Raw genomic sequence first — 14,610 nt, 5'->3', positions numbered from 1 at the left:
GTTTATTCTTCAGGTATTTTATTATTTATTTCTCATATTTGAACAGATATTTTTGAATAGTATGCCCACGGAATATTGATATCCCAAGCTGATCAGATACATAGTGATCAATTTGGCGACGACCTCCGATCCAGATCAGCCACATGTTGAAGAATAGTAAAACAGAACAGATTAGTCCAGTGAATATATATTATGCATCACATGTTGAACATCCATGCGGATAATGCATGTACGGTTAAGAACATAGGATCGAAAGCAAATTAGTACAAGTTTGATTTTCAAACCTTTGACCTATAAAAGTCACATCAACCCTAAGTTCCGCCGTCAGGTAAATTGTTCAAACAGGCCGGCGTGCTGTGACTGTCGATCCTTCGACGTTTTCTGCGTGAAGGGCTACAGGCCGGCGTCCCTGCTTTAATTTTGGTATATATATATAGAGAGAGAGCCGAGAGGGTTGTGATCTTAAAGAAAGAGTACTTGTACGTAAGCAAGAAACGACTATGTTGTCTGTTGTAATGACATCGCTGAGGGTTCTCCTAACTGCTCCTTTCCATCGATTCATCCATGAAGACTTCCATGAAGCTGTTGCTAAGATGACTCTCATAGACGCTTTCCTTTTCCTTGTACAATCCCACCCTTATCATGCTATCTCTCTCTCTCTATATATATATATCTACTGCCATGCATAATGTTCATAAGCTTGTACGTGCATATGTTATTATCTTTATTTTTTGTTTCTAAAAATGTCAAGACATGCTGATCTTTAATTAGCGTATATTTCCTTTTTTGAGAGGAAGAAAATTATGACGTTGTTATCTTTCATGTGTTTTCGTGCAGATTGTGCACTCCATTGATAAGCTGGGCATATGGCACCGGTTACCAGTGATCTTAGGTCTACTTTATCTCGGTATTCGCCGGCACCTTCACCAGGAATACAATTTAATCAACGTTGGTAGATCACCAGTCGGCGTTAGGTTTAACCCGGGGGACTATCCATACAGGACAGCTGATGGAGAACACAACGATCCCTTCAATGAAGGTGCAGGTAGTGAAGGAACTTTCTTTGGCAGAAACCTTCTCCCGGTTGATCAAAAGAACAAGGTATTTCACTCGTTGGGACGATATGACTCACACATCTACATCTCTCTCTCTCTCTCTCTCTCTCTCTCTCTCTATATATATATATATATATATACACATAAATAGAGTATCATTTAAAATAGAGTATCCTTTGGTAATTAAACTTGTTTGTTTGTTTGGACATAAAATATTTTCTAAAATATATTTTTGCATTTTTCGATGTTTGGTGCAACCGAAAAATGATGGTTAACAGAAATCATTTTTAGTTTGACTGTAAAAGCCTTTTTGATTTTTGAAAAACGATTTACGGTTTTAAAAACCGCAAATCGTTTTCTGAATTTAAATTATTTATTCTTGTAGGCACGTTTCTGAAAATCTACCACCGCCGAACATTAGAGTTTGTTGGTAGCATGAATTTATCGCCGGAGGTTCACGAATTTTGGTATCCAATTGGCGGATTCTGACCACCAAATTTCGCCTAAATTGGTTGGAATTCGGCAGAAATAGCCAAATTTCGGCCACCTTCGTTGAAATCTTGACGGTACAACCGGAATTCAGCATAAATGACCAGATTTCGGCCACCTTCGCAGGAATCTGGCGAAACTGGCCGGAATATGGTCAGTACAGCCAGAATCTGACCAGTTTCTCTGAAATCCGGCTGTACTAGGCCAGATTCCAGTCTTCATTACCGGAATCCTACCGACTAATGACAGAATTTCACCACCTGTGATTTTTTCATACGAGCCAAAAACCGAAAAATATTTTTAGAAAAATGATTTCGTTTATTTATTTTTTGTTGTAAAAGGTGAAAGTTTGTTTATGAGTGTATTTAGTGTGTTGAGTTGTACGTTTGTTAATATTTTTGTTTTATTGAAAGCAAAAATTGTCCTAAAAAATGTTGCCAGAACGAGCCCGTTATTTTTATAAAAATTAAAAATTAAAGAAAAAAAAAGATAATAAAAGATTAAAAAAAAATGGTTTGATCATGCCCATGCAACCATGACTCAGTTGAGATAGTTGAGTTCTCACCCCATGTAATATATATATATATATATATATAAGCATGAAAATTTTAAAAAAATTGGAATAATAAACTATTACTAATATATCTTTGCAAACTGACTTTATAATTAGTTAAATGAGTAAAAGTGTATGATTGACAAATCAACCACTAATTAATCAAATTGATAAATAAGAATTTTTATTTAAAATTTTTAATATAATTTGCTTTATGTGAAAGTACTCTACTACTAAAAGTTCTAAGAAATTTAAAAGAAGTTTCAATATTGTTTATGTTATGAATAATTAGTTTAATCATCTTTATAATTTTGATGTTGATAAAAGCTAGCCCGATCTTATGCAATTATATTAATTTGTAAGCACTACGAACAAACTCCATTTTTTTTTTTTTTATGACGTAAAATTTTAAAAGGCAAATTCATTTCATGTACCCATATATTCTTGTCGGACAGATTTTGAACTATTGCAAAGCACTCCTTTCATATGAATTGAGTAAAACTTTGGCATTGCCGGCAGGCGTAGCCCAGCCTAATGAATTGTTTGTTTCTAAGAGGATTCGAACATTAGACCTGATAAAGATGCTACGAAGACCAATATATTTACTACTTGAGCCAACGACCCCTTGGGGTTAATAACAAAAAAAACTCCATTTCGAGATTTTTTTTTTTTTTTTTTTTTTTATGAATTAAAAATTTTATAAAACCAAACACACCAGTACAACACTCTAGTAAAGACCGGAATCAAGAGAATCCATTTCTTATATATGCAAAGTGATTTCTCCCTAGCTAGGTTCGTTGTTCTGATCTTATCAATTCCAATAACATTTAATTTCGATGATATATATGCAGCTAAAGAAACCGGATCCGATGGTGGTGGCCACAAAACTTCTTGCGCGGAGAAAATTCACAGACACAGGGAAGCAATTCAACATGATAGCTACTTCTTGGATTCAGTTTATGATACATGATTGGACCGATCACTTGGAGGATACCAACCAGGTTTGCTGTATATACAAACACGTGTCAGTAATATATATATATATATTAATATGTGTGTGTGGGTGTTTATTTATTTATTTATTAATGTGTGTTTTTAAATTTGGACAAAATGAACGTAGATTGAGCTGACTGCACCTAGAGAAGTTGCAAACCAGTGCCCCCTCAAGTCTTTCAAGTTCTACAAAACAAAGGAGGTTCCAACTGGCTTTTACGAGATCAAGAATGGGACGCTGAACATTCGTACACCATGGTGGTAAGAAAGTACTAGCAGAAATCGATTTCATGTATATTAATATATAGCTTTCACTTTTCTCTTTTGTTTTGCATGTCTTTGACATGAATGATGGGAATATATATCAGGGATGGAAGTGCTATATATGGGAGCAATGCAGAGAGGTTGGGAAAAGTGAGAAGTTTCAGAGATGGGAAGCTCAAAATATCAGCAGATGGCCTTCTTCCCCATGACCAAGATGGCATTGCCGTGTCAGGTGATGTTCGTAATAGTTGGGCTGGCGTCTCAACATTGCAGGCCCTCTTCATTAAAGAACACAATGCTGTCTGTGATACCCTCAAGGTAATTGTGAATATTTATTTATTTATCAGTACGTACGTACGTACTTTTCATGCGACTGCTTCAGTTAATTGAGCTCAAAATAAACAGCCTCATTTTCATGATGTTTCAGAAGGAATATCCCGAGTTTGGTGATGAAGAACTATATCGTCATGCAAGGCTGGTGACATCGGCAGTGATTGCTAAGATCCATACAATAGATTGGACGGTGGAGCTCCTCAAAACTGATACATTGCTTGCAGGGATGCGCGGCAATTGGTATATATTCTTTTCTTTTCAACATAAATTTACTTAATTAATGGTTGTAAACGCAAAAGGATGATCCAAAATTCAACCTAGCTTAATTAATTGTTTCTGAATATATATCTATTTCAGGTACGGATTGTTGGGTAAGAAATTCAAGGACACATTTGGTCACGTTGGAGGAGCCATCTTGGGAGGTTTGGTGGGTCTAAAGAAACCCAATAATCATGGCGTTCCATACTCGTTGACTGAGGAGTTTGTTAGCGTTTATCGCATGCACTCGCTTCTACCCGATCAACTTCACCTCCGGGACATCTCGGCCGCTTCGGGACCGAACAAATCTCCACCGTTGATCGAAAAGTAGAATAACCCTCTTAATTTCACTAGGCATAAAAATTAGTCCAACCAATTTTCTTGGAAATTGTTTCGTCCTAATTATTATTATTGCATTTCAGGGTGCCGATGGCAAATTTGATAGGTATTAAGGGAGAAAAGGCCTTGGCAGAAATTGGGTTCAAAAAGCAACTGGTTTCAATGGGCCACCAAGCTAGCGGGGCCCTCGAGCTTTGGAACTATCCTACGTGGCTCAGGGACCTTATACCACAGGACGTGGCTGGCCATGATAGGCCCGATCATGTGGACCTACCAGCTCTTGAAGGTAGTATATACTAACTAATCTGGATCGTTAATTTAATTGATCATTCGCCGCCATATATACATATATACCATGTACGTGAATTAAGCTTATTTCTTAAGCTCCATGATGCAGTCTATAGGGACCGAGAGAGGAATGTCGCAAGGTACAACGACTTCCGCCGGGCCCTACTATTGATACCCATTTCCAAATGGGAAGATCTGACGGATGACAATGAAGCGATTCAAGCGCTTGAAGAAGTGTACGGTGGTGATGTTGAAGAGCTTGATTTGCTTGTGGGCCTCATGGCAGAGAAAAAGATCACAGGGTTCGCCATTAGTGAGACAGCTTTTGTAATATTCTTACTAATGGCATCAAGGTAATTATAAATGACTTTCTTTTTTTTTTTCTTTTTTTAATTAAAGATTTGGACATACAATAATTAAGATGATAATTAATTAAGTTAAGTTGGTTGGGCATGCATATATATGCGTACGTGCAGGAGGCTGGAAGCAGATAGGTTCTTCACAAGCAATTTTAACGAGGAGACGTACACAAAGAAAGGACTTGCATGGGTAAATACTACGGAGAGCCTGAGGGATGTAATAGACCGTCATCATCCAGAATTGACAAAGAAATGGATGAATTCTACAAGCGCTTTCTCGGTGTGGGATTCACCTCCAAATTCCCACAATCCAATCCCACTCTATCTACGCGTTCCTCAGTGATCGAACCCCAAATATCAAACCCTATTAATTATTATTTGGATTAATAATTTACCTTCTACCTGAAGGCCGTACAGTGTGGAACTACTTTAATAAACCATTAGCTTCAAGATGTCGTTAATTAGCATTAATGTCTTGTTCTAAATAAGTGGAATGACTCCTGGAATAAGAGGATATCTCCTCAGTAGCTATCAATATTTGTAGTAGAAACCTAATGTAATTCATCTACTTTGTTCTTATCAAGAGTACTAGTGTCACTATTTCAAGTATTTAGTTGTTTATTAATAAATATTATTTCAAGTGAGATATTATATATTACCGCCCCAAAATACTACTCATGACCACATTTATCGGCATGGCAACTTTTACTTTTTTTTAACAAAAAAAAAACGCTTAAAAAGCTAGTTAAGAGACCACTTTGCCGTCCCAAAACACTACTCATGACCACATTTATCGGCGTGGTAACTTTTACTTTTTTTTAACAAAAAAAAAAAGGCTTAAAAAATTAGTTAAGGGACCACTTTGCCATACGTGCAAGGTGTTCAAAAGTGATATATTGGGTGACAAAATATCATATCTCATTTTAAGTATCTACTAGGCAACTGGTATATATATATATATATATATTCTTTTGTTTCAACATAAATTTACTTGATGATCATCTTGAATGATGAATAGTACTAAAAGAAATATTCAAAATGATGGTTTTTAATTCATTTTCAATATCAATTTAAGGCAACTGAAAATGAAAGCTTTGTTCACAAACTGAAACCATTGCCATTTTCTTGTAAATTAAAGGTGCCTTTAAACCATTAGGCCAACTGCAGACGTATTGTGAGTTGTAACTACGACTCTATTATTTATATATATGTAATCGTCTGCAACTACATATTGAAAAGCTATAACTTTTCAATAAGTGCCATTTCAAAATCAATAAATAGGTATATTTCTTACGAATTTTAATAACTTAATTTTCTCATTAATTCTCTCAAGTCAATTACACAATTTTGTAAAGAAACTCCGAAGATCGAACAAATTAACTTTAGAATTGTTGTCTGCAGTTGGTGACTTTATTGTCTCTTGAAGGTGAATTGTTTGTAACCCGACAACAAACTCTTTGAAGTGGGGCAATTATTACCTTAAAGAAAATGTTCATACACACCTTAAAGTCGCATTGATTTTCTGATTATTGTTTATGCTCAATTTTCCTCAACAAATGCAACCTCTATAATTTCATTTGTTGCATTGCTAAACGGCTAAGTTTTTAGCTATGATGTTTTAAGTAGCATACAATACAAAGGATTATTCAAAGCTTAAGGTGTTCCGGAACATCTATTTCAGATATGAAATGTTGGTAAAGAAATTCAAGGTCACATTTGGTCACGTTGGAGGGGCCATATTGAGAGGTTTGGTGGGTCTAAAAAACCAAATAATCATGGGGTTCCTTACTCATTGACTGAGGAGATTGTTAGCATTTATCGATCGGATGCACTCGCTTCTACCTGATTGCCTTCACCTCCGGGACATTTCAGCCGCTCCGGGACCAAACAAATTAAATCTCCACCGTTGATCGGAAAGTATTACTCCCTTTTCATAAAATTAAAATTAGTCCATGCAATTTTCTTGGAAATTGTTTCGTTCTACTTATTTTTGCATTTTTTCAAGGTTCCTATGGCAAATTTGATAGGTGGCAAAGGAGAAAAGGCTCCGGCAGAAATTGGGTTCACAAAGCAACTGGTTTCAATGGGCCACCAAGCCAGCGGGGCCCTAAACCTTTGGAACTATCCTACGTTTCTCAGGGACCTTATAGTACAGCACAGGACAAAAATGCCCATGATAGGCCTGCTCGTCTGGACCTTCACCTACCAGCTCCACAAGGTAGTATTAGATAAGGCAGAAAAATTGAAAATTTTTTACACGACCGAATTCAATATAAATTAAAAAAAAAATGAATGAATTATGATTGAAGAGTATAATATGTTTAATTAAATGAGACAGATTATAGTTGATTTATATAATCTTATACATATACCTCGATATTTATGACAATTTTTTTTTTTTTAAAAAAAAAAGATATTTATATGCCTTTTGTTACACTTTTTTTTTAAGAAAAAAAATTTGTTCAACTATTTAACACCACTTAATACTTATCATATCTTAATAATATATTTATAAGCCTTTTGTGACACTATTTAACACCACTTTAATACTTATTATCCCTCTCTCTCTATTTAATGGTTTTTTTTTTCCCTTATTATAAAGAGTAACCTTTGGATTCCTACTAACTAATGTGTCTTTCATCCAAATAATTATATGAGGAAACTAGAGTTTTTATTTTTTATTTTTTATTTTTAAACAAAAGATTTGAGTATTTCGTTGATCGAAGATTACGAGCATAAAGCTTATTACAAGTTACATCACAAAGCATAAAGTTTTGCAAAATCATAACCGCATGCTATAATATTACATAGTCATAGATACAAACAAATTCTTACAATAAAGTGTTATTTATGACTTTCATCTTTCGATAACCCATATACAAAAAAAATTAAAGAGCAAGTTTGCTCCGAGCAGACTAGATCTAAGCCAATGGTAGCCAAATATCCTAAAAATTTAATTAAACCGGCCGTGAGAGTTATCCCTCGCATCGAACTATCTAGGTCGTGAGAGATAATCCCTCACACTTGACTAACCTTCATCTCATAGATCGCTCATGATGGCAAATCTAAAGAGAAGAAAATTCTTATTCAAATAAAAAACACAACCAGCAAACAGCAGCAGCAGCCAGGGAGGAGATGAACGGCATAACACAAAAGTAGATGGACGGATGCGTAACGGGGAGGCCAAAATTGTTGATCTGGTCAGAGAACACTTACAAATAAAGTATATGCTCCCTCCTCCTCTCAAATCTATTTTCTCATAGGAGGAAATTAACTAGAGCTATTGGACCATTATATACAGGAGTGGAGTCTCTATGATATTGTAAGAATATTAATTAAATAATTAAATATATTTTTTCTTATTCACGTAACTTTTTTGAATAGGTGATAAATTAATAAATAGGATAATCCGATAATATATACTAAATAAACATGATGGGGGCAAATTCTTTTTTAACCCTGAGATTAATAAAACATAAATTATCCCAATCCTATCTCAATTCAGATTGCCAAACAAAATAATGATTAAGCTAAACACCACCGGTAACACTACCAAGATCAAAGTAAGTAGAAAATAAATGAACACAAGATTTTGGTAACAAAGTATAAACTTTTGAAGAACTTATCAGAAGATAAACTACTTTGAGGTCATCCAATCCCAAATGTATCAACCGCAGAAGATTTTTGTTACAAATTGTTGGAAATAATTTTGAATGGTACACAAAATTCTTGTTGAAATAAATTAGTATCACTTAAAGGTTGATTCGTATCTTCCGGAGTATATAACTCGGTGTGATTGGATCCCTTGACACGCAACTTCCCAGGATTAGACTATAGCATCTATCTTCGTTACAGACATACTTCTAAGAACGAAAACCAAATAAAACAACCCTTTGATATTCATTTTGTGTAAATAATCTCATAATCTTTTTTGGAACAATATCATGTAAAATATATATATATATAAAGCCAATGACCATTTCCATTTGTTAAAGACAATTAAAAACAATATGAGAACAAGATTTCATAGAAAATCATTTGGTCATAAAAATATTAATGACCAAATGGTCATAACGTCAAAAACATTTGTTATTGGTCCAATGGTCAAATGCCATAAAATCTTGGGATAATTACACTATTGGTCCTTGGGGCTAGCCTAAATTACGAATCACTTCTTGTGGTACAAAAAGTTCATGGAGGGTCCTTGTGGTAAACTATAATTATGAATTACTCCCTAAACCCGTTTTTCGTCCACCAAGTTAATAAAATCCATTAGTTTGCCACGTCATATAAATAGTGAGACAACCTCTAAATATCATTTGTATTGTAATCTACTAACAGACTTTGTTTACTTGGTGGACAGGAAACGGGTTCGGGGAGTGAGTTGTAATTATATTACCACATGGAATAATTTGTAATTATATTACCACATGGAGTAATTCGTAATTTAGGCCAACCCCATGGACCATTGATGCAATTATCCTTAAAATCTCTGTTAAAACCCAATATTAAAACCATAAAAATTGATTTAAAGTTAATTTCTTTTTTCTTCTTTTTCTCATAAAAACTCATCAATGTCTTAATGTCAAACATCAAAATACTTTTGAAAGTGGTAAAAAAAAAAACCATGTTTGTAACATTACAACACAAACTATTCAACTTACAAAAACCCTTGTAACCCAGCATTCAGCTTGCAACCCCAACAAACGATACATTCACCTTCTACCGCAATGACACCAGAATCACATTCCTTCTTTTACAATAATTACCTTTACAAATAACTTTGCCTGCTACAACCTAAAACTCTAGTGCATTAAGGTTTTTCTGTAGTTAGAACAATGATAGACAATGAGAGATTTCAAGGTTTAAGCTCAAAGTTGTTTAAGAATCTCCAAATATAAGGAAAAATAGCTTTCATGACCTTATGAAAATCTTAGGTCATTAAACTTATATAGCTGGAAAGAAAACATAGTTTCTTGTAATATTCGAGAGAATCGCATGCTTAATTATTAATTCATAAATATGAATTTATACGCACATGTGTTAAGATTGATAATTTTAACCATTGACTTTTTACAAAAGATCTTGATAAAGAGTTGAACGAATTCAAGATCAATCAACGCCGATCGATCGATTCTACATTCGATCGAGCGACATTAGATTGAAGTCGATTGATCGAATATAAATTCGATTGAGCGACGACCGATATATCGATTAAATAATCGCTTGAGCGTCTTCGTTCTAAATCGAAGTCGATCGAGCGACTTTCAACTGCAGAGTGACGCAATGTTCGTGTAAGTGATGAAGGACGGTGAAAAAATTAAAATATCTTCAAACCCATTCACTGAAGATAGTTACAGTAGATTAAAACTCATCTGGTTAGCTTAATTACTAAGTTTAGTTCAAACAAAAGTTTAGTTAATTAAAGATAAGATAATAAAAGATTAAATAAGATTTTTATTCCATCATTTATTACTTGAAGATAGCTGCCCTCAATCCAGCCATTGAGTAGTTTCTTGCTATTTTGATCCAGTCCCTTCAAGGTCATTATATAAGAATGCATGGGTTCGGTTGCTACACCAATGGGAAGTTAGAAATTTTGGGTGGAAATGCTACTCGAGTGATTCTTGTTATTCATGTTTTTAGAGTTGCTAAATCTCTCATTTCAAGTCCTGATAACTCTCTCCTATTTCCACCACGTATAGAACTAAGAATGAAGCCATAAACTTCTCCCAAACACCTGTAAACCAGTAGAGAAACCAGCCAAAGCAACCTCTGTTTTTGAACTAAAAAATATGGTATTTTGGACAACAGCTCTTTTCCTTGGCGTGGATTGTTTTTGGAGCAATTTTAAGGGACTTATAGTTTGTAGAACAGCAAACCAGTAAGTTATAAACTTAGTTTATGTTTATGTTTGAATAATGAATAATTAGAATAACTTCTATTTATGATATAGTATGTTTATGTATGTGTGTGTGTGTGTGTGTGTGTATATATATGTGTAACATGCTGTTGGTGGATGTAATGTTCTGGTTTGTGGTTTAGAAGAAGGAAGATGAAGGTTTGATAAAAAGAAGAAGAATGTAGTGTAAGTGTGTATGAAACCGTGAGTGTAGTTTGGTATTTTAAAAGAAAAAGATGAAAAATATATGTGGGTTTTAGACATTGGAAGGGCAGTATGAGAATGAGTTTTTGAATGTTTAAAAGAAAAGAAGGAAGAAGAGAAGAAAAGTACTTGGGTGTGTGGAGATTTTGTGGAAATCGAAGTAGGTGTGTTGTGTGGTACGGCCGAAAGAGAGTAAGAGTGATGGGTGAGATTGTGAGTCGAAACAATTGAGTGTTTGTGAAGTGTGAGAGTGATATGTGTGGTTTATGTGGGTACAATAGAAAGTTGGAGAGGAAGAGTTGCATGTGTATGTGTGTGTGTTGAAAGAAATAGGATTAGTTCTAAAAAAAAAGGGGGGGGGGGGGGGTGTTTTGGTTAAATGTTTATTTTTGTGTGTGTGTGTGTGTTTAAAAGGGAAAGAGGATTTTTAGTAGCACTGTTTTATTGCCCAAATGTTTTAAATAATATCTAGCATTTAATTAATTAATGCTGCTATTCCGCCTTAGTTAAAAGAGACAAAATAACAATATTTTAAATACTATGTTTATTTGCCAAAAAGTGATATTTTATAAATATAAGAAAGGGTTATATTTATAGCCGTTATGATGACCGAATAAAATAATAAGTTTATTTAGTATCAATTACTAATCAGTTAATGCATAAAAATAATTGTGCAGTTACGAAGGATTATCTTTTGAGTGAGAACTGTAAGTATCTGTATACTTACTGGAGGTGATGTTGGTGGACTTTTCATTAATATCATGCTTACTGTTTTATTTATCTATTTGTGCATGTGATTTTGCATATTTTTTAGTTTAATTAAAATGCTTAAATAAAGCTGGTGAAACCTAGTTTTGGCCTACCAGTGAAACCTAGTTTTGGCTTCCATAACATTAATAAATAATATGTGTTGGACCCTAGTTTTGGTGTTCATCAGCCATTAAACGAATAAGTTTTAAGTGAGTGGAACCTAGTTTTGGCTTCTAGATGAACCTAGTTTTAGCTTCCTTCAATGCATTAATTGGAGGGATAATTGCACTGTTGTTCATTGTGGTATGCCATAATTATTTTTCACTCCCTATGGTTTAAAAAGTTCATGAGAGGTCCTTGTGGTATGCAATAATTACGTTTTACTCCTTGGGTCGATTTTCCGTCCACAATTTTGACGAAATCTGTTAGCCCTACACGTTAGCGACACGTGTCCATCTTAATAAAAAAAAAATATTAAAAAATAAATAAATAAACTTATTTTTTTAAAAAAAAAAAAAGAAGAAAAAAGGGCAGGCTTGGGGTGGCTGTGCCACCCCCGGCCACCCACTGGGGTGGCCGCGCGCCACCCTAGGCAGCCTTTGGGGGTGGCGCACGGCCACCCCTTGCCCCCATTTTTCTTTTTTTCTTTTTTCTTTTTTTTTAAAAAAATAAGTATTTTTATTTATTTTTTAATAAATTTATATTATTTTATTAAGATTGGACATGCCAGCGCCACGTGTTACCAATAAGATGACGACACGTGGCGCTGACGTGACATTTGACGAAATCTGTTAAAAATTTTAACAGAATTTGACGCCAGTGATCGATTTGTAATTATTGCATACCACAAGGTCCACAAGGATCTCCCATGCACTTTTTAAACCATAGGGAGTGAAAAATAATTATGGCATACCACAGGGACTAATGGTGCAATTATCCCTTAATTAGACCTAGTTTTGGTTAGATCTAGTTTTGATCATATAACGATAGGAGTGCAAAAGAAGAATAATTAATACATTGCATATAAAACTTTCATATCATTGCTTTACCATTATACATATATTCAATTCATGCTTGTAGAACATGAATGGTATATACATATAATCTTGAAGCTAAATACATTATGTTACATTTTATAAATAAATCAGCATTCATCATATTATTGGAAACAGTTGATTCACTTAGGTATTTTCTTTTGTATTATTATTTTCCCCATATTATAAATTAATACAGATTACGAGGATGATGAACATCAGGATTTTCCAGAGGGTTAGGGGGATCCTGATAGTAGGCTTTGAGATTGTGTTGTCTCCATTTTTGTGGACTACTATGTAGTAGTCTATTGTGATATTATTTGGATATATATATATATATATATATATATATATATATATATATATATATATATATATATATATATATATATATATATATATATATTATATTTATATTTTTGTCGTATTGAAATGATAATACTTTTTGCTGTTTTGGTTGTATTATATTCGTGCCCTATGTGGTACAAGTACTATCATATGTGTAATAACCTAATTACATTCGCTTTTATAATATGAGGTATTTTCATTAGAAGTTCTGAAGTGTTGGCTATATTTTAATCTAGTAAATAATTATATATATTCCGCTGTTAATTTATATTTTGTTGACGTCATTGGTGATGTCATAACGGTACGTGTAAAAATAAATAAAAAAAATCATTTATGCCTTTATGAAAAAGGCGGGTCATTACATTTCTTAAGTCAAAGAAAGTTTAGGATTAAAATACTTGTAGTTACATAGATCAAAATGAAGGTTAAGTTTGATCGAACAAGAGTTATGGTGTCATGAGATTGCATAACTTTGATTGAACGAAGTTCGATCAAAGCTGTTATTGAGTCTCTCGGTTGTACATTTATGAATATATCGTTCAATCAACCTTGCAATAAAGGCTATGTAGAAGAATTTATATGGCTTGATTTTGATCGAACGACTAATCATCATTGCAATCAAAGCTTTATGGAACTTAAATTTGAAATTCTTCATCACCTTTGATTGAACGACTTGCGATATAGCCTCTCGAATTTTACATCGAACTATGTTGAACTAAATTGATCGAACGAGATACAATCGAGGTTACGATCGAAGCCTTTTTGTTCTTCAATTATAGCCTTTTCTTGATCCGCACTTGAAAATGACTCAAACTCTAAATTTAAACCTAACAAGTTAACATGTTTTAACATTGAATTTGTCAACTTTAAAACCTAACAATTGGAAAAGAAAATATTATTTACACATCTCCTTCGTATATTTCTTATTCATGGCATTCATTTTAAATTAAATTGAATGGTAAATTATAAAGATGAACTATGTGCAAATGACATTATCTAGGAAAGAAGATAACATTAGACCCACAATTTTAAAGCAAAACATACATGGATTAAGGTGTTGGCCACCATTGATGGCATGGAGTGGGTCGGGCATCCATTAAGATTTTACAATACAGATTTTATTTTTTACAAAAATAAGAAATAATGTTAGGTTTTTATTTTTTATTTTTTAAAAAAATTGGTTCAATTCCAATAATTGATATGTATTGTCACAAAATTAAAGAATAAAAATAACTATTTTATTCCATCATGTTTCAATCCAATAATAGATATTTATTTTTAAAATAAAATAATCATTTCAGGTTCCAAACAAACTTTAAATCCACTAAAATCTGACCTCAGAAACACCTTTATAGTATTTTTTTTTTTTTTTTTTTTAATCTTAAAAATACTCAACGTTTTTAGACGAACGAAAATGGAGAGAGAACGTCAACCTTTTGAT

The 14,610-nt window shown here is 33.6% G+C and overlaps 1 protein-coding gene across 1 annotated transcript; it reads left to right on the top strand.

Moving 5' to 3' along the window:
* Nucleotides 1-333: 333 nt before the first annotated feature.
* Nucleotides 334-5,582, top strand: LOC133859805 (alpha-dioxygenase PIOX). Its single transcript, XM_062295341.1, has 10 exons — nucleotides 334-623; nucleotides 838-1,101; nucleotides 2,949-3,098; nucleotides 3,218-3,351; nucleotides 3,459-3,672; nucleotides 3,782-3,927; nucleotides 4,045-4,272; nucleotides 4,368-4,570; nucleotides 4,682-4,925; nucleotides 5,049-5,582. The coding sequence occupies exons 1-10, from the start codon at nucleotides 501-503 to the stop codon at nucleotides 5,272-5,274; spliced, it is 1,932 nt and encodes a 643-aa protein (XP_062151325.1). The 5' UTR covers nucleotides 334-500; the 3' UTR covers nucleotides 5,275-5,582.
* The last annotated feature ends 9,028 nt before the right edge of the window (nucleotides 5,583-14,610 follow it).

The sequence above is a fragment of the Alnus glutinosa genome, chromosome 2 (genome assembly GCF_958979055.1).
Source record: "Alnus glutinosa chromosome 2, dhAlnGlut1.1, whole genome shotgun sequence".
Lineage (NCBI taxonomy): Eukaryota > Viridiplantae > Streptophyta > Magnoliopsida > Fagales > Betulaceae > Alnus > Alnus glutinosa.
Note: the sequence above shows the minus strand (reverse complement) of the source record. Positions and strands in the feature narration are given on the sequence as shown.

Excerpts from the sequence above, each read along its gene's own strand:
- LOC133859805 (XM_062295341.1), top strand. The coding sequence starts at position 501 with ATGTTGTCTGTTGTAATGACATCGCTGAGGGTTCTCCTAACTGCTCCT. Across the intron at positions 3,928-4,044 it reads GCAGGGATGCGCGGCAATTG|GTACGGATTGTTGGGTAAGA; the intron begins GTATATATTCTT and ends TATCTATTTCAG. Across the intron at positions 4,926-5,048 it reads TTCTTACTAATGGCATCAAG|GAGGCTGGAAGCAGATAGGT; the intron begins GTAATTATAAAT and ends GCGTACGTGCAG.